The sequence below is a fragment of the Mytilus californianus genome, unplaced genomic scaffold (assembly GCF_021869535.1).
Source record: "Mytilus californianus isolate M0D057914Y unplaced genomic scaffold, xbMytCali1.0.p SCAF_14, whole genome shotgun sequence".
Lineage (NCBI taxonomy): Eukaryota > Metazoa > Mollusca > Bivalvia > Mytilida > Mytilidae > Mytilus > Mytilus californianus.
Genome location: NW_026262626.1, coordinates 6808802 through 6833510, shown reverse-complemented (window position 1 = coordinate 6833510; position 24709 = coordinate 6808802). Strand labels below are relative to the sequence as shown.

The following is a 24709-nucleotide window of genomic DNA, read 5'->3' as shown; positions in this document are numbered from 1 at the left end:
ATGGTGTTTTTTGTGAACACTCGAGTTTGCATCTTTTGAATTTATCTTATCACTTGATTACTAACGAGTATTGAGTACTATGGTATTTCTGGCGAATATACGAACAATCGACTACTCATTGTACATTATCATCAATATTTTCGTTTACAAAGATAATGCAATTGTTGTTGAAGATATTTTTTGCGGTAAAATTTAACTAAATTCAATATTCTGATCATAAACTATATCAATAGCAATTTATTGTCAATTATTAGCATGTGTTATATGAAAGAGAGATATTTTTCTGACATTACCTTAATATCAGTTTTCATTAAAGTATCTAGGGTATACATGAAGTATGAAAACAATAGGTTTTGGGAAAATGAATACTCTAACTTGGTTTGATATCAGATACTCTAGAAGAATAGGGATTTCCATTAGCAAATGTTTTGATGAAATACAAGTCATCGATAATATGTAAATTCAATAAGTGTCTAAATAGGTAGTAGACCTAGACGTGAATTTGAAAAATATACCAGTTAAATATACAAATCTGATAGCCTGTTTGTTTAACTTCATGTATACGTGCATTTGAAGGTTTGCATTGTATTGTTCTTACATGGATTCTTTTGAAATGTTTAATGGAAATTTTATCCGATTGAAAACGTTTTTAGATTGTTAAGTTGTTTAAATGCATATAATTACACTTCTTTATTCTAACATTTGATAAATATGCTTTATACTAGTAAATTGTGCATTGAAATTTACTAAACAAACTCTGTTTTTTAATGTGAAAGGATTACAAATAATGTCAGTAGATAATGAAACAAATGACGTAAAAATAATCAGGGTATTCTTGATTAAATTTGTTGTTAACACGGTAAACATAGGAAGCTGACAAATGTTGAAACTCGTAAAAATTCAAATCAACATACAAAAAGGGATTCTGATTGATCTCTTACAAATATATTCTATCCTGAAACTACATGCCGTTGGACGAAATGTTTGGATCTAGGGGATTTGGAAAACAATTTAATTTGAAGCGGAATCTGTAAGAAGTTAGCTTCTCTTGTTCAATTTGAAAATCTTATAGGATCTTTGATTAATACGCACTATATATAAAAGCTCAACCGGCGGTCATATAATGGCCTTAAGATGCCCTCACGAATAGCCCGATGTTTTTACGATCAGATCCGAAAATTTCCTTTATTGTGTGTCCGTTTAGGGATAGTGTGACGCAGAAATAAGAGAGTTCTAAATCTATCAACAGACAATTTAAAAAATAATTGCTATTATCATGTCGGTACCGAAGTACTGATTACTGAGCTGATGATACCCGCGGGGACTTACAGTCCACCAGCAGCGAAATCAACTCAATAATGTATAAATTAAAACAACACTTAATAAATTTTATGTGTCCAAAGCGCTTTTCTGTAGACAAACTAATCTGTCACAGTCATTACAGCTACTGTCGGTGTAGTGTGGTTACTTTCCGTCTTTGATTTGTGTCAGTTGCTTATTGTCCTCCTTATTCTTAATTTTGATTTTTATCGCAATTGATGCAGTATATTGTATCTAAAATATATATAACAGAATCCGTCTTTGTAATTATCTGGGGGAAAATGGGCAATTGACGTATTAATTTTTCGCATCTAAAACATTTTTAGGTCCTTATCAGCATGCCAATTTGCATTCTTTATTTATAATATTTCTTACCCATTTGTATTGCTCTTCTGATGTTTACCATTGTAGAAAACGTTTTAATTTGCATATAATGAACATTGTTAAAAGATCATCAGAAAGATCACCAAAGCCTTCTTTCATAGTATTTTTATAGTGTGAAAATTGTTGGTGAAATACATTTACCTCGAGAAAGGACTTTACAATTTTATTTCAAAGATTAAAAACTCACAACAAAGCTCGCATATGAAACACTGAAACTAAATGTCTCGCCTACAGGTTTGTGGTGTCTAATATGATCAGTGCTTGACTTTTTTTTATAGATAACATTAACTTACAATAAGCATTTCTCCAGAAAGAGGAATAACTGTTAATTAAATTGAATATCTGGGAGCATAAAATGCAAAAAACAGATCACACCAGAACATATTAAACCATATATGATCAACTTAGAATTGAACTCTTAATTCAAATACATATTTATGAAATAAACATTTTTAATATAAAAATATCATTTTAAGTATGCTTGTTCTGAGACGGTGGACACAGCTTATATGGAATAATAGGAGACTAATAAGCAGCAATCTAGATATTAGACTATAAACAATAAAATCCGTATTTAACTTTACACAAATGTATGTCATTTATCTAATATCCTGAAAAATATTTTAATTCTTAAAAACGATATGCCCTTTTATATTGAGGTGACTTATAAATTGATTTGAATCCATAGTACTTTTTCTTTTTTTCCGGTAAATTGGAGTTTTTCAATTGCTGTCTTTCGTAAACGAATCTCTTCACAGGATCATGTCTTTCCATATAGTCGTTCATTTTATTCCATCCTCCACCAACCGTGACTATATAATCGTCATTTTTTTTCTGAAATAATGACTGAAAATATTAATAATCGTAATGCCGTCAAAGATAAAAGCGATAGTCTAAATGTTTTTTTTTTTATAAAACTAAAATAATATTTTTTTGACACTTTGTTTTGCATTTAGAGACTGATTTATAGATCGTTTATGTAAAATATACATCAGAGGCAGAGTAAGCTTTAACAAATCATTTGTCAATTAGAAAGGATTTTTAAATTTTTTCTGGATTTGATATTTAGTGTTTTATATTACATCATTGTATTACATCATATAAGCCATAGACAGCCAAATTCGAGAAAAAAACACTTTCTGGCTTCGGCAGTACCCATTATGGCAAACTAGATTCGATAAATGAGACGCAATATATATAGATTAATAGGTTCAGAAGGTCACCATCAGTGTATCGTAACGTGAAGTGGGGACTGGTAAAATGCTTTAAGTTTTTGTCTTTTAGAAAGGTTTGTATTATTGATCGTAAAAAATTAGAAAGACATTTTAACTGTCGTATTAGGGATACAATTAGATGACACAGACAAGAGGAGAATTGAAACAGCATAACACAACCGGAACGAGAGAAAAAATCATCACGACTCATATAACATACAATTATTTAGAAAAAAGTAGGCAGTAGATACAAAGAGTACAAAAATAACCATGATTTGGAGAAAAGGAAATTATAATATAGCCAAAAAAACTATCCACTGCGAAATATATAGTACTGTTCAGAAAATTCGATTACAGACAATAAGTTACGTTTTTCAGTAGCTTTTCAGACAATTCAGTATGTTGTTGTTGTGTACAGGTAAATAACAATTATTCCACATTCTGTATACAGACTGAACAGATCTTAATTGACTGCCAGCGAAATATCTGAACAGTACTGAATTTACCGCAGTAGATAAGTTTCAAAAATTACCGAAAGACTGAAATTGTCTTACTTACTTATTGTTCAGTCTTTTAAGTAGATATAAGAAGATGTGGTATGAGTGCCAATGAGACAACTATCCATCCAAGTCAAAATTTATAAAAGTAAACCATTATAGGTCAAAGTACGGTCTTCAACACCGAGCCTTGGCTCACACTGAATAGCAAGATCTGTTTAGATCAAATTGCTTTACTAGTAATAACGAGCCGGCCTGATCTGCAAAATGAGAACTACGACTGAGCAAATTGAACCCCACATAAAACTGCGGGTAATCTCAGGTGCTCTCGAAGGGTGAGCAGATCGTGCTTAACTAATTATGTCTATGAAAAGTACTAAGTGATGAGTTACATTCGATGATGCTACAATCGAGGTAACCGGATGAGATTGTTGCTTCATGTACGACAGTTGGGGCATACCTGTGGTCATCTGAGTCACAGATATCTCATAAAGAATAGTGTTAGTTTCTTTTTATTCGTATTTAGAAATTAATTTAGTCGTTGTTTCATGATTCTATTTAAATGCTGTTTTTTATATCTTATTTGAATTTGTAATTTTGGTATTTGTCTCACATCTTTTTCGATTTCTTACCTTCGGTTGAGGTACGATACAACGTTTAAATACATTAAATGGTTTCGGCTCTATTATTTCTGTAGGTGGTCTCAAATCTATACAATAAACTAACTGGTCCTACAAATTAAATTGCTTTTAAAGATGGAAGAAAAGAAATAAAGTTTTACACTCAGCATAAACTGTTGTGATTATCAATTTCTTTGAACCGTGATTATACCACAATTTGACAATATTGCACGCGAATCTTTGTTTGATATATAAAAAAAAATTAAGCAGTTGATTTATATATTAAATCAGAAAGTTTTGTTGGGTTTATATTTCGTATATTTCGTGGATCAATATTAACCTCGAATTTAAAACCCTGTCGAAATTTTCACCTCCAAAGATTAATACTTTCACAAAATTGAAACCATGAAAATTAACCCCTATGAAATAAAGTTAATAGACAAAACCAAGAAATGTTAACCCCAATAAAATCAATCTTTGTTGTAGATATTATCCATATCCATTGCTTTGTAAATCATACCAAGAAATGTAAAAAGTTTCTATTATTAACGTGCCATGAAAGAATACTCGGTTGTTCACATTAATGTGTATCATTTTGTATAATGCCAATTTATTATTATGTTAATGGGCTAATTAATGTTTTGCTAAGTAAACAATGGCATAATGTTACGAGTGTTATATGGAAAGAAAATCTACAAGAAAAATACCTTTAACTATTTTTTCCTACCATTTGAAACTTCCTTTACTAAAAGTTTAGAAATAAAGGAAAAGTAATTTTTGGACAGAATACTCGTTAGTCCCGAAATGACTTATGTACTTTACCCATCTTTATAGCGTTCACCCTGAGGTGTACAAAAAAGTAAACATTTCATTGCCTCAAAGGTCAGTTTATATCAGTTACAACAGTTGTAGAATCAAACAACTCGAAAATGGTCCTGCAACATATAACTTACGGTGATAAAACATGTATTTACTTGCCCTGTCTTTTTTCCCTTATTTTTTAAAGTGGTTTACAGTTTTCGTTTTTTTTAAAATACAGAAAATGAAAATACAAGCCCGAAAATATTGAATAGATTCATTTAATGCGAAATCATGTAATAGCGGACGACGTTAGAAAACGAGACTAAGTAATGTTTGATCCGCATCAGTTTGTTGTTTGTATTCTTTAAAATATGAATGAAAGTACTCTTCATAAAGACTTTTTTCGAAATTTTGTGTCAAATAAGACTTCGAATAATTACCTTTTTAGTAGGTTGCGGTGCTGGAGTCGGTGTAGGTGGTGGTGGTGGAGTCGGTGTAGGTGGTGGTGGTGGAGTTGGTGTAGGTGGAGTCGGAGTAGGTGGCGTTGCACAACTTTGACATGCCACATCACGAAAATTGTTTATTATAGTCTGACAATGGACGTTGCGCGTTGGCGGTCGTTTTATCTCGTACTTTGAGGTCACCTGACAAGGGACGTCGCGTGTTGGTGGTCGTTGTATCACGTACTTTGATGTCATCTGACAATGGACGTCGCGCGTTGGCGGTCGTTGTATCTCGTACTTTGATGTTATCTGACAATGGACGTCGCGTGTTGACTCACGCTGAACTACATATTCCTTTCGGGTGTCATAATATTTTAGCCTTTGGAAAGTCTTTTCATCAGCTGCTGGTTCTTTTGTAACATACCCAATAGGTTTCCTGTCTCGGTAGTTATTCCTAGTAACGTATTTTACAATTTTTTCTTCAGATTCTGGCATTTTAACATACTTTACTAGTTCTTCGGATCTTGGTCTTCTAACATCTCTATGATTTTTGATTCCTTTTTCACTAGAAAGCATATCTTCATCATCTATATAAACATTGCCTCGTCTGCCCTCGGGGGCATATTGAACACGTGCAGCTTTAATTCTAGATGACCTCACCTCATGCTTAGATCTCGAACTCTCAGCCATTTTCTTATTATCCATAAGTGTAAATTGATAACATCGAGAAAAATATTCACTATCGGCTATTTTAACACATCAACATGTTATTGGCTCGTACATTTTTATTTTCCTTCGCTCTCATTTCATTATAGTTATTTGTGTTGCTGTGGTGTCTATAACTGCTCATTACAGTCAAATAAACCGTGTCACATATAAAATTACCTTGTAATAAATCCCACCGCACTTTATAGAATTTAAAGCATTTTTTTTATACACATTCGTAGTTATAATTACTGCATATAGGTCCATCCGTCAGTCAAAGGCTTATTCCATAGTTACCAGCTTTGTATGGCAAAGATAAGGTTAAAATATGCTGTCAATTTCTCTACGCCACACCCTTGAAATCATGTGGATGAATACTTCATTAAACAAACCTTTTAAATAAATGAAATACTCACAAATTTATTTAAATATATGCTTAGGAAAAGCCAAGGTCACATATAAACAAATATGAATAGCGCTTTAAGTCAACACGTTTATCGTTGAATCAATTTTACTCATGGTTCGTTTTTTAAAATTTAAAATTGGATCTTGATATTAGACATGTAAGTTACATGTTTAAAATTGACAAGTGAGAGTCGAGAGTCTAGAGTTGAGACATTTGAATAAGGGATTATCTCAAAAGTATGACTTTCATAATTAGCAGTACATTATCAGCTTTGAAATATTGCATTAAAAAAAATATTTAATAATCGTTTTAGCAAATAGGTGTTGTAGGAAAAGGCTGTTTTAGCAAAACAAATTGGTTTTTAATGTCATTCCATATTATCTAAGTTAAACATAATGTTTGGTTGATTGCTCGGTTGGTTGGTTGATAAAATGTGTTTGCATTACACCAAATGACAAGTTTCACATATCGATGGGTTGGTTGGTCGCTGTGTGTTGTGGTTGATTGATTGGTTTATTGATCGTTGGAATGGTTCATTACTTAATAATTAAGAGTTTGTATTACGTAAAAAGATGCATATTTCATATTGACTTATTCATTGATTGTTTGTGTGACGTCCACTGACGAATATTTAACGATAATTCTTTATTTAGAGAAACATGTTAAATGATTTCCATCCTACAACAGAGAAACAGGACGGGGACCACTTCCTCGATATTTAGGAGAACCAGAGATTACTCCCGGTTTTTGATGGGGTTCTTGGTGCTCGGTCTTAAGTTTTCTATGCAGTGTTTTGTATACTGTTGTTTGTCTAAGGGTAGTTTTTCGTTTTACCATGGCGTTGTCAACTTTTCGTCTACTTATGTTTGATTATAACTTTGGTATCTTCCACCTCTCTTTTGGGATACTTCGGACGATTCTCTTGTAGCATGTGAAAAAGAACATACAAAGGAATTATCAAATTCACATAGACACGAAAAAAACAAAGGCTAAGATCATGGTCGGATTCTAATTACAATGAACACAAAATACACACACAACACACAAACAAAAACTATATTTTGAGAATCCCTAGGAAAAATGAAATTTAGGAAGAAATATTCCCGTATATATTTAAAAGGGGAAAAGGAAAGGGGTTTTGAATCTTTGCATCTCCTTAGAAATGCCACGAATTAAATAAAAAAATAAAACATGTTGCACTGACATGAATACATGTAATTTAAAGGGATCTAGGTCCTACTTCACTTGCTCCTTGAAACCCAACCCCGGATATATATTTTTTTAATCCAGGAACTGGTTCCCGGCCTGTCTCTTTTTTTGGAGGAGGTAGCATTTATCATTCTGCGAGTACATAATGTGCGTAAAATATTTGTCATTGTACGTCAGAGTAACAATCAATAAATGAAACAATCATTATGGAACATGCATCAAGTAAAGAATATGAAGAATATCATGCGGCAATAGAAGTTATGTAAAAAAGTATCAACTTACCTATCAACTAATTATCATGTTAGAGAAGGTGGAAAACTTCACCCACATGTATTTTTATATTTATTGGAAGCAATATTAAAACACTATTGATGTGCCGAGTAATTCAATTGAAATCACCTGCCGGTAAATAGATCAGAGCAATCGATTTCATAGTAATCAATTATTTTATTATAGTCTACAGTATGGCTTGCTGGCAGATCTTTACCTGAAAAACAAAAAAGAAATCAATAGAAAAGGATATGGTTTTAAACAAGATATTAAAATGTTTAAATTATAGACTGATTTGACTTTAATCAAAGATTACAACTTTGTTTCGAGGCAGTTAATTTTTACAAGTATTATGAATATTTAGTAAAGAAAATATGTCTGAATGACAGATATTTACGAACCTATTTATTAATAACTGTACCAACACTATAACCCACAGCAACACCCTGATGAGTCATTACAGCAAACAATATTTTTTTATTCAAAATGCACTGAAGAGCAGATACAATGTTTAATATCAAAATACACTTGCATTGATGTTATTAAACTTGAAATCACCGACGAGATATACTGTTTTATGTAGGCGTTAAGTTTTTTTCTCGATTGCTTTTTTTTTACAGAGAGCTGAATAGAATACATTTAAGACAGATTGAAACGTTTTTTTTTATTCAGTGAACATAATTGCCTAAACATATGCCCAAATTCATACTGTTTACCTAGATGGATGAAACATTTGGTGTAAATTAAGAGATTTAAAAATGATATGAACTTTAACAAACATATGATATCATATACATGTATAAGTGACTAAGCAGAGAATCCCCAAAATAGTTTGTTTTTTGCTTAAATTTAATCTCTGTTGCCTTGGTAACCAAACAACATAAAGTGTGACATAACATTCTTTTTTTGATATTTTATCTCAATGTTTGTTGTCAGAAAGTTTAAACATAATTGTTGACCATCCGTACCCAACTTGGGTTGATGGATACAGATAATTGGTATTAATTTCCCTTTAGTGATGCTCAAAACCAACATCGTATATTGTTCCCTTATTCATTTTTCTCCTCAAATATTTACCTATAAAGAGCTTATTTACCTAATATTCACTCCCTTTCATCTTGAATCTTAATTTACAACACCTTCTTTATTTTAATCATTAACATTTACAGATAAACAAGGACAAAATATATCTACCTTCTTATTTTGTTGGACTATACCGAATTACTCTCTCATGATTAGAGCGCTGGTTTAGAAGAATTGGTCTATTCAATGCTAAACATTTAGCTGAATATTCCAGGCATATAGCGCTAAGAAACAACATAATAAATATTTCAAATAGGTTTTGCAAAGTAGATCAACCATCGTGTTGCTCATGGCAAGCACATGTTTGATATTAAGTCTCATTAAGTGATGTCACAATCGAGGAAAAGATGAATGAGGAACATATCAGGTGTCATCAAATATTCCATAACGGTTAACCAAATCATGATGGCGCCCGTAAAACGTTTGAAGAAATGACTTCAACTTTTCTACTTATAACCCTCGGTTCAAAAGTTTCCTAGCTTGTAAGCACAACTCGCTATTAATGAAATTATGATAGAAAACACAAACTCTTAAATATCGTAACATGTGTGATGTATATACTTCATATGCAGGTGTTACTTGAATTTATACAAATAAATGCCGAAGTTTGGTTTAAAAAAAAAACCACGCCCTCCAAACGTTACACATATATTGTCAATAAAAAAAAATCATTTTTTTTAATCGGCGTGCTTGTTTTTTTATTTATCATATAGTGAACAAACCAATTCTATAAAAAATCGGGAAGATGACCGGAACTGAACTTACACGCATGAATTTCAAGTTCGTAAACGCTACATTTCTGGTAAGAGTTGTCCTTTGTACTATGTAAAAAATAGAAAATTGGATTTTGCAAAATCCTCTACATTTAAAAAGTTTTGTTTCCGCTTAATTTCTATGTTACAAATCCCTTTCAACCATAATATTGACTGACGAATTGATGACCAAAAGAAGTAAAGAGAGTTTTGATATAAGAATTTATCCGATGAGGGGATTAAAATGACCAGTTGTATTAATAATATATTTACCTGCATCGCCAATAGCAGGTCTAGTAACAGCTTACTCAATACGACCACCCGTCCGAAAGATCTCTGGTAAGAAACTTTCATCAAATTCTCTTGGCTTTTATGGAAGGGAATGATGTTATATTTGGTCATCTGCTTGAATTGTAGCGTGGAAGCATTTTTTTTTTCATATCAGCGCAATCACTTCCTGTGTGCCAATAGTTTGAATTTTTTCAAAACTCGCTGTACAATAAAAATATTTGTTTAGGTGTAATACCACCATTGATTTTCCCCTATTAGTCTTTGTAAAATTTGCACTTTTCAAAAAATTGTGCAGAATTAATCTTTGTTTCAAATAAAGAAATACTTGGCATGAGTAAAGTTTTATCCTGTCCAGTACTATATAAAAAAATTCACATAAAATTTCATTGCATATAAGAAAATAACAATCACTGGAAGTTAACCAATCAAATTTTAACCCCCTTTTTAACCTGTGTACACGCTTTAGTAACCATGTAACCTCAAGTTTCCAAAATATTCTATAGAAACCCCAAATAAAAAAAAATGGTGCTTTGAAATACCCAAGATATATGTTTATGACCCAGAAATATTTTACTGCAATGAATTGTAGGATCAATTACCTACAACTGTCAAATTCAAGGGAATATTTTTTTTCGACCTATTATTGTATGCAACCGAATGTGACGTACTATGATTTGGTGGTATTACACCACTATTCATGGCTTCTATGGACAGGAAAGGATCAGTTTTGCTCCAGTATACATTTTATCTCGTTCAATTGCAGGTCCAGACCCAATATTGATCGTGTTAGTAAATATTCTAAAAGAGGAAAAAGATACTGAAGGGACATTTTAACTAATAAGTCGAATAAAACAAATCTGAATACGCAATGGGAAAAAAGAAAAGGACCAAAAAGACAAACAACAGTATACAAAACGTAACATAGAAAACTGAAGACTGAGCAACACGAGCCCCTTCCAAAGACGGGTGTGAAATCGGGATAAACAGATCCTACTCAACATGCAGCAACAGTCGTGTTGCTTGTATAAGTACAAATCAGGTGATTAGTCTAATTCGGTAGGTCACATTCGGCAAAAAGAGGACGGGATGGTCTACGGTTCATATTATTACAGTTGCGTAAAAAAATGGTCAGAAACTGTGACATAAATAATGTGGAATGTAATTTGTATTTCATAATGTACTTCAATTAACCCCAGTAAGATGTTTAAAAAACTCAAGTTTTTATACAAATTGTTTAATTGATTTTATTACTTCTTTTATGCCTTAATATTGTCTGTCCGATACTGTTCTTAAATAAAAATTTTAGATGTCGCCTTATGATATGTACTTTTATTCAATTTACTCGTCGTACAACCCACTTTGATTTAGCTACTCACAAAACAATTTGGCTACACATGTTTATGATGAAAAATGAAGTGATGTGTCTTTGATACTATCCTTTGCCTAATTTTAACTTTCAAAGGTTAAAATTGTACACAATGCAAAGCATGTTTGAATATACACACTTAATCTGATGTCTAGTGAAGGGAATATGCAAACAATTTCATTTAACGTTTTATTCCTCCAATAATTCCCATCATATGCTTTTCATAGCAACATTTGATATGATATCAATAGATTTTCGTCGACATACAAACATAATGAAGATTTCAATTGTAATTTTTCAGAAATCAAAATTGACTAGAACTAGTTTTAACTATGGAATTGATTTTTAATTGTATGAGATGGAAATGCTTTCCAATATCACTAGTAGGCATACTTGAACGTATTGAAAGAATTGGTAAAGTGAAAAACAAATAATCTAAATCGACCGAAGCCTATTTGGGAAAAGGAATCCACGGGATGATTTTTAGGATAAATAAACATATTAAATGAAGAAATCCTATCAAATAATTCAAGACATTGTGTTTTGGAATCACATAATAGTTCTGATTGAGGTTAGATGGGACGAGGTTTGATTTGTACATAGCACTATGATTCAGAGCAATAAAATTCACAACCCTCCGTACCTAACAAACGCTATCAAACAAATTCGAGGGCTTGACTTAACTTAAAATAAATTCGATGAAAATTGTGTGACAGCAAAGAATATGTACCATCCGAGGGGGGAATTGTTACCGATACAGATGCGGATTTTCAAATGGAGTTGTTGTACAATCTTTGTAACAGACAATATAATCTTGAACCAGCAGCAAAAGAACTTACCTTGACTTTGACATAATTTCCAAGAAATCATTAATTTACTTTTATCATTTATATATCAAATTCAAAATTTGAGATTAATAATGATGAACGTATTGATGTAAAAATCATACCTTAAAGGGGAGTAACAAGAATAATATCAAATACACAAGAAATACGATATGATAGTATTCTCCACAACCTTAGAATGACCAATATACCGGGCGAGGAGCACTTTGGGGTTGTTTTTTCTCAGATATAACAAATAATGATAACACAGTGAACACATTTTTTTCTCGGGGAGTGCTTTGATATTATTACTGTGTATATTCAGATCGCATTGATAACAAGAGTTCATAAAGATAAAAAAAAAAAACAACAAAAAAAACAAAACAAAACACAACACTATAAAATTCATCCCAATATTGTTTTTGAATAATATGAGTGTATAAATGTTTGAAAAAATTTCATACAATACACTGTAAGAAAAAGGAAGAGCTATCTAAAACTGTTCTAAAGATAGAAATGTCAGGAACTGTTTTAGGGTAGAACTGTTTATAACAGTTTAAGGGTAGAACTGTTCATAATTGTTTCAGGTGTAACAAACCGCAGCCACAGGCCGAGTAATATTGTGGAAGGGTCTGTTGACAATTTTTATGGCCCATTATGCTCTCGTCCGGAATATACTGCATCTTGGATTTCCTACCTCCGAAGACGAATGGATGCCAGGCAATACACTCATTATACTCCATATTCGGGTTGTAAAATAAAGTTCTAACGTATATTATATTTATTTACATCTATATATATATACACACAAATGCAGACGCCTTAGTTAGTAATCATTTTCGGGACATTTCGGTCACTCAGTGTGGTGGGGGATAACTGCCGCTACATTACTTTCCCTTAAAAATACTTCATCTTATCATAATGAATTAAAGTATATTAACCTGCTTGGCTTTTCTGTTTGGAATTGGTCTGGTAATGATAACTTTCAAAAAGATGTTTAAGCTTACTAGTTAGGCTTGAGCTAACACGTTATCCGCCATTTCACTGAGCAGAGCCCTATTTATACTCTTTTGAGATCCCTGAAAGCCAATCGAAAATAAGGGATCTAGCCAGGGATCCCTGAGGGCCAATGAGAACCCTGTCAGGACTGACAGAAAAATGTCCGACAAAATAGGGGCTTTACAGGAAAACCTGCACATTAAGAAATAATGTACAAAATGGACATTTAAATGCCTGTCCATTAATTATCAAAGGGATGGGACTTAGTCTTAACTTTTCCTTTATTAAACTTTATAGTTAGAAGCTTAAATATTTGTAACTAGAATTGTTTCCAAGTTCTAGCAGTGCGTAGTACTAGCAGACGCCGGGAGTACTTATATTAAATTCCAGCGGTAAACTGGTTAACAATATAATTCCTATAAACTATTCTTTTACAGGTATAAACATTGAAGCTTTAATAAAATTATTAATACAATGCATTATTTCTTACTCTTAAAGACTACTTTTTGATATTAAAGGTATAACGATACAACGACAAAAATATTTCCTACTGCGGTCACATGATCAGTAAAATGGCTCTTCACAGAGAAACGAGAAACATGGTTTTGACCGATAGTAAAATCTTAAATATTTCCTTACTTAGACACTTTCAGGACTTATAATGGGTTGAAATATAATTTCAGGTATATGAATATTTATGCCAGACACCTTACGATCTTTAAAAAATATGTTATCAAGTAAAACGAGTTTGGTAAACAAGTGGAAGGGGGCACTTGCCAAACAAAAATGGAAAAAGTTAAAAGATACAAATGTTACAATATGTGCAGTTCAAATTAATGTTCATAAAGTCAAAAATATTTTCTGTTGCAGGTTATCACCAAATAAAGTTTATATCCATCTGTAGTTGATTTCTTTCTTCTGTTGGCATGGTAAATTCCAGGTTGTAAAAATTATTAAATGTTATTTGTTCCAGTTATTACACTATCCCCTCCTTAGAAACGGAAATTCTCCTGAATTTAGATATACAGTTAGTGTTTGACACATTATTTAGAAACAAAAAAATATATATGACTTCCACTGTGATTTAAGGTTTTCTCCAGTGACATGATAATTTAATGTCTATCTGCTATGGTAAAGGTAGTATGTTATTTTTACAATAGGCGTAACGGAATTTTGCTACGGTTGCAAATATCAATAATTTTGTCAGTTGACGTGTTCCTTAAGTCCCTTGTAGTGTACAGCTGGTCTACAATGACTTGGAATTCAGGTTTGTCTTTATTGACGATTGTTCTGAGGATTTCATAATTGTAATACCGACATTTCCTAACTAGATTGTCTTTGCCTTTTATTTTCTGTTCTTTTGTGCAAGGAAGGGCCATGAAATTGTATTTATCTAACAAATCCGTTCTGTCTTGTTTTGGAAATTTCCCAGTGGTGTGATACTCCAACTAGGAAGCTGCAAATTCCAAGGCCAACAGCTTACGGTCTGGTGTTAGGGTTTCCCAATCCCTAGGAGGCCACTCCAAGTATGTTGTCCCAGTTGGTATTTTAATGGATGTTGATTTCCAATCCCTTCTGGCAGGTGGTATGGCTGGCATGGAACCCAGGGTTAGGATCTCCCTGGCCTTCTTCTGGGTAGGGGTTTCCTCTGCGGCGGTCAAATCTGTTGAAGATGGTAGGACCACTGGAAGGCTGGGTGTATCTTTGTGATGAACATTATATGTTGAAGGCTTGTTGGTTGAAGATTCTGACCTGGATGATGAATATGATGGCTCGGATGCGGAAGATGTGGGCTTGGTTGTCAAAGGTGATGGTTTGGTTGTCAAAGATGATGGTTTGGTTATCAAAGCTGATGATTTGGTTGTCGAAGCTGATGGTTTGGTTGTCAAAGATGATGGTTTGGCTGTCAAAGATGATGGTTTGGTTATCAAAGCTGATGGTTGGTGGTAGAAGAGGTTGGCTTAGATGCAGATGATGTTGGCTCTGATGATGAGGATGTTAAAGATAGAGACTGGTTGGTTGGTACTATAGGAAGTGGAGAGTTGTTTGGAGCCATGGTGGGTTGGGTCTTGGTGACTGATGATTTTGATGTGGAGGAGAAGATGTCTGGTCGTCTTTCGATCCTGGTTATCAAGGCAGGAGAGAGGTTTAGTGTGTCAGCACACATCTGTTGCTTTATATAAAATTCTTCTCCATAAACTGGTGATCCGCTTTGGGACATGGTGGAGATGTCGGTTGGCCTGGTGGTATTGGCTTTCCTCTTTAATGCAGCATAATACTTCTCCACCATTCTTATTACTGGGTCGATCTCTATCCGGTACCATATCATCTCTTTGGATCTTACCATGAAGAGGGCAGTCAGGGGTCCATCTGCGTTCATCTGAATGCTGTGAAGTGTGAGGACTGATGGCAACAGTGGGTCATACTCTTCCATGGGTGCGTCGTCTTCCAAGCTTATGGTGGGCTCATCTTGCTCCCACTCACTCACTGCTGACTCCACAGATGGTTCCCTGATTCCCTGTCTAGGTGTTCCCACCATATCCAAATCGCTTGGATGGCTTGCCCAATCCTCTACCCAGCTCTGTCTCAATCTACGAATGGATTTGCATTTCCCCAACCAACTGGTTACGTTGCTCCGTGCCTGGACTGCAGTAGAACTTCCTTTTGGTGTTACCTTAGTGACCAATCTCCTGTAGTCCTCTGGGAATACACTGAACCAGTATCCATTTGCCTCGGACATGAAGTTTTTCTCCAACTTTGGTCCTATATCTGGGTGTTTCTCGTCCATGTGGCACTTCAGATCACTGATCCGTGAGAATCTCTTCTCATATGAGAAGCACCACAGACAAACAACAGATAGGCGGCCTCCATGTGTTCCCTTACTGGCTAAATGTCTTTTTAAAGTCTTCAGGTCAGGAAATTGTTGCTGACAAATCCAACATTCGTCTAGGTTCAGCGGTCTCATTCTGAAAGATATAGATTTGAACCGGATGGTAAGTTAGGGTGTTTACATGGTATTTTATTTTAGCATGGAACAGTAAGATATCTATTTCTTGGTTCTTGTGTCAACTTATGAAGTTAAAGTTTTCAATTGGTTATAGATATATACATAAATATCTTCTTACACAGTCTCTCTTATGGCTAGGTATGGTTATTTTTCTTTAGGTAGGCAATCATGGTTTGTTATTTGGTACTGGTCTCTCTTAGTAACTTCTGTGGCCGGTATACTTGGTGGTTTCTATGCGGTAGCAATTAAATATTTTTTTTTCAATTATCTCCCCTTAACTGTACACCAATTTTTTTCTTATAATATTCATAATAAATATAAATCATGGAAAATAAATGGCTGGAACAACTGGAATCCTGGTAATAGGATGGTTTAGCATCAGGGTTTTGGTTTTGTTTGTTTGGTTTTTTTTCTGTTTATGTATAATATAGCACTTCAACTACTTCTCATTGGGAACTGGTAAATGCTACAGGTATATATTATACATCTAAATATTTGTACACAAAGGTTATACTATTGTAATGGACACTGGCAGTATATCCACACTGAGTACCTGGTTAAAAGGGAGGCTTGGACAGGACAGGCCTTTTATACACACAAAACTAATTCAGGTAAACGAGTGAAATAACTTTATTTCTTTTGTCACATTTCAACACTGGTACAAGGGTTACAATAGGGCTATCTTTATATATGGCATTGGTAAACTGATTATATGCATCATCAGTAGTCTCTCTGCTGACTGGACAGGACTTCTCTTCTTCATCTCTCTCCTACCTTCAGGAGTATTAAATATAACATAAGATATTTAGCGGAATTCCTAGGATGGCCAATCCCATAATTCCACTCTAAAAATAAAAGATTATCCACATGTATCCAATGAGTCTAGACGTCACAGGATCTATAATAAAAACATTTACTGACAAGTGCGCATCGTCACCAGTAACTCTTCCTGTCTCTCTTCATAATACAAAATTAACAATAAACAGTATATAAATATGTGTCAAATCTTCTGCCAATTACTACAAATTTCATTTCTCATAATTTTTTTTCTACTTTATTCTTGTACCAGGTTGGTGGGTTTCTGCCCTTGTACGGTATTAGCCGGTCTATGTGGTAAACTTTTGCTGGTTGCCGTGGTGACTTTTTCACCATATATATCAGATCATCAATTTTCTTCAAAACTATGAAGGGTCCTTTCCATTTAGGCGATAACTTTGAACAAACGCCAGGTTTCCTGGTTGGGTCGTGTAGCCATACAGGTTGTCCTACAATTAATTCTCTCTTCTTGGCATTTTGGTCATAATATTTTTTCTGATATTCCTGACTTCCTTTAAGGTGTTTTCTTGCATGGTCATGGGCTTTGATAAGGGAACTTTTGAGTATTTCTACAATTTCATGGGGTTTAAATTTGTTTTCATTTTCTATTTCTGGTTCTGGGATAAAGGCTTAGACTGGAAGAGTTATCTCCCTTCCTAACATCATTTTATTTGGTGTTACACCTGTACTTGCATGTTTTGATGATCGGTACGCCATCAGCAACTGGGGTATAAACACATCCCAACAGTCTTGATGTTCTTGGCAATACATTTTAACCATGGATACTAATGTGCGATTAAATCTTTCCACAGAGCCATTTGCTTGTGGCCTCATACTTGTTTTTTCTATTTGTAACAGGCTGCATACTTCTTTTAAAAGTTTTGACTCAAAATTCCGACCTTGGTCTGAGTATAGTTGGAGAGGTGTTCCAAATCTGCTTATAAATTCATTGGTTAGGGCCTGGGCCACTGTTTTTGCTTCTTGGTCTGGGAGAGGATATGCTTCTGTCCACTTATTGAATAGATCTGATAGAACTAGTACAAGTCTATTGTTGTTATTAGACATTGGGAGAGGACCAAGTATATCCATGGCAACTCGCTCCATGGGTTCACCAGTGAGGAATTTTCCCATAGGGGCCTTTCTTGCTTGTAGTTGCTTTTGGGCAGCACAGTTGTCACATCGTTTTATGTATTCGACAATGGTGTGTTTCATCGAAGGCCAATAAAAAGTTTTCTGAATTCTATCTAAGGTTTTATCTGTGCCTAAGTGACCTCCTGTTGGGATATCATGAAAATATCTGATAACTTCCTGTCTTTTTGATGTTGGTACGATTAGTTGCAGAAATTCTTCTGTCTCATTTTCGATCCATTTCCTGTAAAGAAGACCTTGATGTATTTCCAGTCGATCCCATTGTCTCCATAAGGTTTTAATAACTGCGGATTGATTGGAGATTTCGTTCCACTCTGGGCGCTCTTTGTCTTCTATTCTCATTAAAATTTCAGATATCTCATGGTCATCTAATTGTGATTTTCTCAGTGTGGTTTGGTCCCAACCATCTATCATCAGGTCTTTAATTTTCATTAATCCTGCACTTGAATTAACCTGTCTGGATCTTGTTACAGCTCTGATTTGATTAAGTTGGGTGCATTGGGGGATTGCTGTCTCTTTGCTGTCTTCTTCAATATTTTGCACATCATTCTGGGTCTGTTGGTTTAGACAGGATGTACAAGGCACTCTGGATAGGGCATCTGCATTGGTATGTTTCAGGCCAGGGCGGTGAATAACATTCAGACCATAGGTACCTAGCTCCTGGAGCCATCTGGCTGTCTGTCCTGTAGGTTTCTTTAAATTTTTCATCCAAAAAACTGCGGCATTGTCTGTTCTTAAAAGTACATTTTGACCGTATAGATATGAATGGAAGTGTTTTAAAGCTGAAATGACTGCAAGGAGTTCTTTTCTTGTTACACAGTAAGATTGTTCAGGCCTTGATAAAGCTTTACTCGTGTAAGCTATCACATGCTCCTTTCCTTCGTGTTCTTGTGAAAGTACAGCACCAACAGCTTGCTGACTGGCATCAGTATCTAAAATGAAAGTTTGGCCCGGTACAGGATAAGCAAGAATGGGTGACGTTGTAAGTGCCACTTTCAGGGTCTGAAACGAGTCATTACACTCATCCGAACAAGTCAATTTTACCCCTTTCTCGCATAATTTGTTTAATGGGCGGGCTATTTTGGCAAACCCTTCCACAAATCGTCTGTAATATGAAGCTAGGCCTAGGAAACTGCGAACTTGCTTGACAGTTTTGGGAACTGGCCAGTTTTTAACAGATCCTACCTTTCCTGGATCAGTGCTTATACCTTCTTCTGATACAATGTGACCTAGGAATTTTGCTTTCTTTTGGAAAAAACTACATTTTGAGGGCTTGAGTTTTAGATTGGCCTCTAAAAGGCGTTCAAAAACATGGTCAAGTCGCTTGACACATTCTTCAAATGTTGATCCAGGTACTATGATGTCGTCCATATAAACTAAACATTCCTTCCATTGGAGACCCCTGAGGACATCTTCCATTAAACGCTGAAAGGTACTTGGGCTGTTACACAACCCAAATGGCATTACCGTGAATTGGTACAGGCCCTGACTGGTGGAAAAGGCTGTTTTCTCTCTGTCGGATTCCGAAAGCTCCACTTGCCAAAATCCTGAATTTAAGTCCATTAAATTATACAGTTTAGAGTTGGATAAAGCCTCCAAACAGTCATCTACTCGTCCTACCGGGTAAGAATCGACTCTTGATAAGTGATTTAGGGATCTGAAGTCCACACATACTCTTGTAGTTAGATCCGGCTTTGTTATTAAGACTAGAGGTGCAATCCAGGGGCTGTTTGAGGGCTCAATAATACCACGTTCTAACATTTTTGAAACTTCTGTCCTTTCTATTTCTCTCTTACCAATTGGTAGTCTCCTGGTAGGTACTCTAACAGGTCGAGCATCTCCAGTATCAATGCTGTGTTTAATTTTATCAGTTCTTCCAATGTCTTCTGGGGACCTTGAGAATACATCTTGGAATTTATTCAGGAGTTCTGCAAGAGTCGTCTTTTCTATGGGTGTCAAATGTGTGCCACTTCTTGTCAAAAGGTCTTGGAGGTGCGCTGGTACCCCATTTTCAGCATTTTCTAATTGTCTGCTTGGAATTATGTTAACGCCTGCACATCTGTCTTGTCTAAAATCAGGTAAGGCTACTACAGATTCACAAGTAATAAGCATGGTGTTAGGATAAAGCTTAACATCTGAATCACTGTAATTAACCACTTGGACGAACGGGTATTCATCGTTAGAATTTATTATACCACTAACTACAGAGTCTGGATCGTTGCCACGGATATTTGGGTTTCTGTCTGGGAAATCTATCTGGTTTGGTACAAGCGGGTATCCTTTACGGTAAAAATTCTCGCCAACGCCTCGGTATTCGTCTCTTATCGGTACGTCACCTTGACCTGCTTCGTCGTCGTCCCCGGCGGTACCGCTGCCACTCGGCCCTAGATTCCGTCTGAACATGATTTCTCGGTCGGGAGATTCCTCTCGAGGTTTTAATAATTGGGGCGTCTCATTATCATCACATTCAAAGTCTGACATTTCTGCTGCTTTATCAAAAAAATAACAAACATTATTTTGTGTTTGTTTTATAAAACTGATTACATACAGGGTGAAAATACGGTCGTTGAAACGTCCGCCTTTACTTTAATGTATAAATACAACGGTAACGGAACAAACAAAAATGGAAAAAGTTAAAAGATACAAATGTTACAATATGTGCAGTTCAAATTAATGTTCATAAAGTCAATAATATTTTCTGTTGCAGGTTATCACCAAATAAAGTTTATATCCATCTGTAGTTGATTTCTTTCTTCTGTTGGTATGGTAAATTCCAGGTTGTAAAAATTATTAATTGTTATTTGTTCCAGTTATTACAAAGGGTAGGATTTTCCGAAACCGTTCTGTCAGGAAGGTTTGATAAACTCATCACAGATACCAGGCTTTAAATTTGATTCAATACACAAGTTTTGTCTACTTAAGACTCTGTAATGCCAATCAAAAGAATCAAGTTTAAAGACTGAATACATTACGATGTTGAAGAGGATTTTAAACCGAAAATTGCAAAACGTTTTGCCAATACGGCTAAGGCAATCTAGGCATTAGTGTTTCAGATAATTCCAACATTTTTATAAATAATAGGTTTACAAAGAGTGAACATGTCAATGATATTTAATGTCAACCCAAAATGTTTGGCTACTGGGCTGTTGATACTCTCGGGCACAAAACCTCAACCAGCAGTTTTAAATTTAGGAGATGTGGTATAATTGCCAATGAGACAACTATCCACCAAAGTTCAAACGAAGTGGATGTACGCAATTATAGGCAACCGTACGGCCATCTTTATGTCATAATTCATGTTTCATTTTTTTTAAACTTTTTTAAGGCTATATGAAAACGTCCCATTGAAATGTATTTTAATTTGATTGAATCGAATTGACTCTTTTAATGAGCATTTTTCCAATTTGCTGAAGAATATTTATCCATTTGTATTGCTGTTTCGATGTTTATCTTTGTCCTTAATGTTATGTATTTTTGTACAAAAAGTTTAAATATGCATTAAATGAAAATTATATTTCAGTAACATTGTTAAAGAACAACAAATATAAATAGGAAGATGTGGTATGAGTGCCAATGAGACTACTGTCCATCCAAGTCACAATGTATAAAAAGTAAACAGTTATAGGTCAAAGTACGGCCTTCAACATAGCCTGCTTTCATATAGTTTGAATATCGTTGATGAAATAAATATACATCAAGAAAAGAGTTTACATTTTTATTTCAAATATTGAAAACAATCAACAAAGCTCGCATATTGAAATCTGAAACTGAAAGCTTTCCTGCAGAAATGTCGTGTCTCATGTGATCAGTACTACACTCTTAATGTGATAGATAACATTAACTTACAATAAGCGTTTCTCCAGAAAGTTGAATAACTGTTAATTACATTAAATATCTGGGAGCTTAAAAAGCAAACAACAGAACACCATAAACCATATATTGCCAACTAAGAGTTGAACCCTAATTTAAATACATATTTATAAAATAAACATTTTTGATATAAAAATAGCATTTTAAGTATGCTAGTTCTAAGACAGTGGACACAGCGCATATGGTACATTAGGAGACTCACAAGCAGCAATCTGGATCTTACTTACAATAATATCAATATTTATCTTTACACAATTGTATTTCATTTATCTAATATCCTGAAAAATATTTTAACTTATAATAACGATATGCTCCTTTAGATTTAGGTGTCTTATAAATTGATTTGAATCCATAGTACTTTTTCTTTTTTCCCGTATAATTTGAGTTTTTCAATTGCTCTCTTTCGAAAACGAATCTCTTCGCCGGGTCATGTCTTTTCGTATAGTCGTTCATTTTATTTCATCCTCTACCGACAGTGACTATATAATCGTCAAGTGTTTTCTGAAATAATGACTGAACATTATTAGTTATCGCAATGGCGTCAGAGATAAAAGCGATAGTCTATATGGATTTCAATAAAACTAGAATAATATTTTGTTGACACTTTCCTCTGCATTTCGAGATTGATTTATAGATCTTTATGTAAAAAGTAGATCAGAGGCAAAGTAAGCTTAACAAATCATTTATCCATCAGAAAGGATTTTGTTTACTTTTCCGGATTTAGTTTTTAGTGTTTCATATTACATCATCTGGTTTTAAGTCTTTGTCTTACATCATATAAGCCAAATCCATCCAAATTCGAAAAAAAAAACACTTTCTAGTTTCGGCAGTATCCATTATGGCAAGTTTGAATGGATAAATGAGATGCAAGGACTAGCTGAATCATAGCTTTATGTTTTTTTTATTGTTGAAGAATAAAGTACCCCGTTGGCTTTTAACACTTAAATTGTATCACATTTTATCATTCAGGGCCTTTTATTAATTACTTAACTGTAAAGGATTTGCTCATTGTTAATTGTCTTACGGTGACCTATACATGCTATAGTTCCGTACGTCCATGTCCGATGGTCTGGTAAATAGTTGTCATATTGACAATCATACCACATATTTTCATTTGTATATAGATTATAAGGTTCAAAAGGTCACCATTAATATATCTTAAAGTGAATTGGAGATTGGTAAAATATTTTTACTTTTTATGTTTGAGAAATTAAAGGTTTGTGTTACTGATCGTAACAAGTAAGAAAGACCTTTAAACTGTCGTATGTATTAGTGATACAATTAGATGACACAGACAAGAGGAGAATGGAAGCAGCAAAACACAACCGAAACGAGAGAAAAAATCATCACGACTAACATACAATTATTTAGAAAATAGTAAGCAGTATATACAAATAGTACAAAAATAACGAACTGTTTGGTCGGGTTGTTGTCTCTTTGATACATTCTCCTTTTCCATTCTCAATGTTATGATTCGGTAAAAGGAAATTATAACATAGCCAAAAAGACGACCCACTGCAAAATATGTAATACTGTAAGTATTTGTACAGGTAAATACCAACTACTGAACTGTCTGAACACAGACTAAACAGACCTTATTTGACTGCAAGCGAATTATCTGAACAGTACTGAATTTACCACAGTAAATTTTACTGTGTTATCATTATTTGTTTTACTGAAAGACTGAAATTGTTTTAATTATTTATTGTTCAGTCTTTTAAGATATGTTCAGATCAAATTGGTTTACTAGTAATAATAAGCTGGCCTGATCTGCAAAACTGTACACTAAGAATACGACTGAGCAAAACGAACCCAACAAGAAAATGCGGGTGATCTCAGGTGCTCAAGGAGGGTAATCAGATCGTGATCGAGTACTGTTCATTGCAAGCACAAATTAATTGATGAGTTGAATTCGCTGAAGCTCACACCTTTTCCAATTTCTTATCTTTGGTTGAGAAACGATACGACGTTCAAATACGTCAAATAGTTTCGGCTCTAATATTTCTGTTGGTGATCTCAAATCTATACAATAAACTAACTGGGCCTACAAATTAAAATGTTTTTAAAGGTGGAATAAAAGAAATAATGTTATACTCTCAGCTGTTGTAAAAATCCATTTCTCATGTTGAACCGTGATTTGACAATATTCCACGCAAATCTTTGTTTGATATATAAAAAAGTATTAAGCCATTGATTTATATATTAAGCATGTGTTATATATATGTTATAGCAGAAAGTTTTGTTAGGGCTTATATTTCGTATATTTCGTGGATCAATATTATTCTCGAATTTAAAACCCCATGGAAATTTTAACCGCCAAAGATTAATACTTTCAAATACTGGAAACAATGAAAATTAATCCCTATGGAAAAAAGTTAAGAGACAAAACCACGAAATGGTAACCCTTACAAAATTATTATTTCTTGTTTATATCATCCATACATTTTGCTTTGAATATCATACCAAGAAATGTTTAAGTTTCTTTTATTAACGTGCCATGAAGGAATACTCGGTTGTTCACATCAATGTGAGTCATGTTGTATAATGCAAATTTATTTCTATGTCTCATGAGTTAATGTTTTACTAAGTAATCAATGACATAATGTTACAAGTTTTAAATGGAAAGGAAATCTACAAAAAAAATACCATTAACTATTTTTTCTCCCGTTTGAAATCTTCCTAT

The 24709-nt window shown here is 34.1% G+C and overlaps 1 protein-coding gene across 2 annotated transcripts in view; it reads right to left on the bottom strand.

Annotated features, from left to right (window-relative positions):
* Nucleotides 1-1865: 1865 nt before the first annotated feature.
* The window catches only part of LOC127724110 (WASP homolog-associated protein with actin, membranes and microtubules-like), a 29314-nt gene continuing 6470 nt past the window's right edge, over nucleotides 1866-24709 (bottom strand). Inside the window, exons 2-5 of one of the 2 annotated variants that reach the window (XM_052230966.1) lie at nucleotides 7882-8086; nucleotides 5277-6376; nucleotides 4048-4146; nucleotides 1866-2538 (exon numbers count right to left, since the gene is read on the bottom strand). In XM_052230966.1, the coding sequence (XP_052086926.1) occupies nucleotides 2335-2538; nucleotides 4048-4146; nucleotides 5277-5984 (1011 nt within the window). In that variant the 5' untranslated portion in view covers nucleotides 5985-6376; nucleotides 7882-8086 and the 3' untranslated portion in view covers nucleotides 1866-2334. The remainder of the gene's footprint in view (nucleotides 2539-4047; nucleotides 4147-5276; nucleotides 6377-7881; nucleotides 8087-24709) is intronic. The other variant, XM_052230967.1, reaches the window with a different exon arrangement.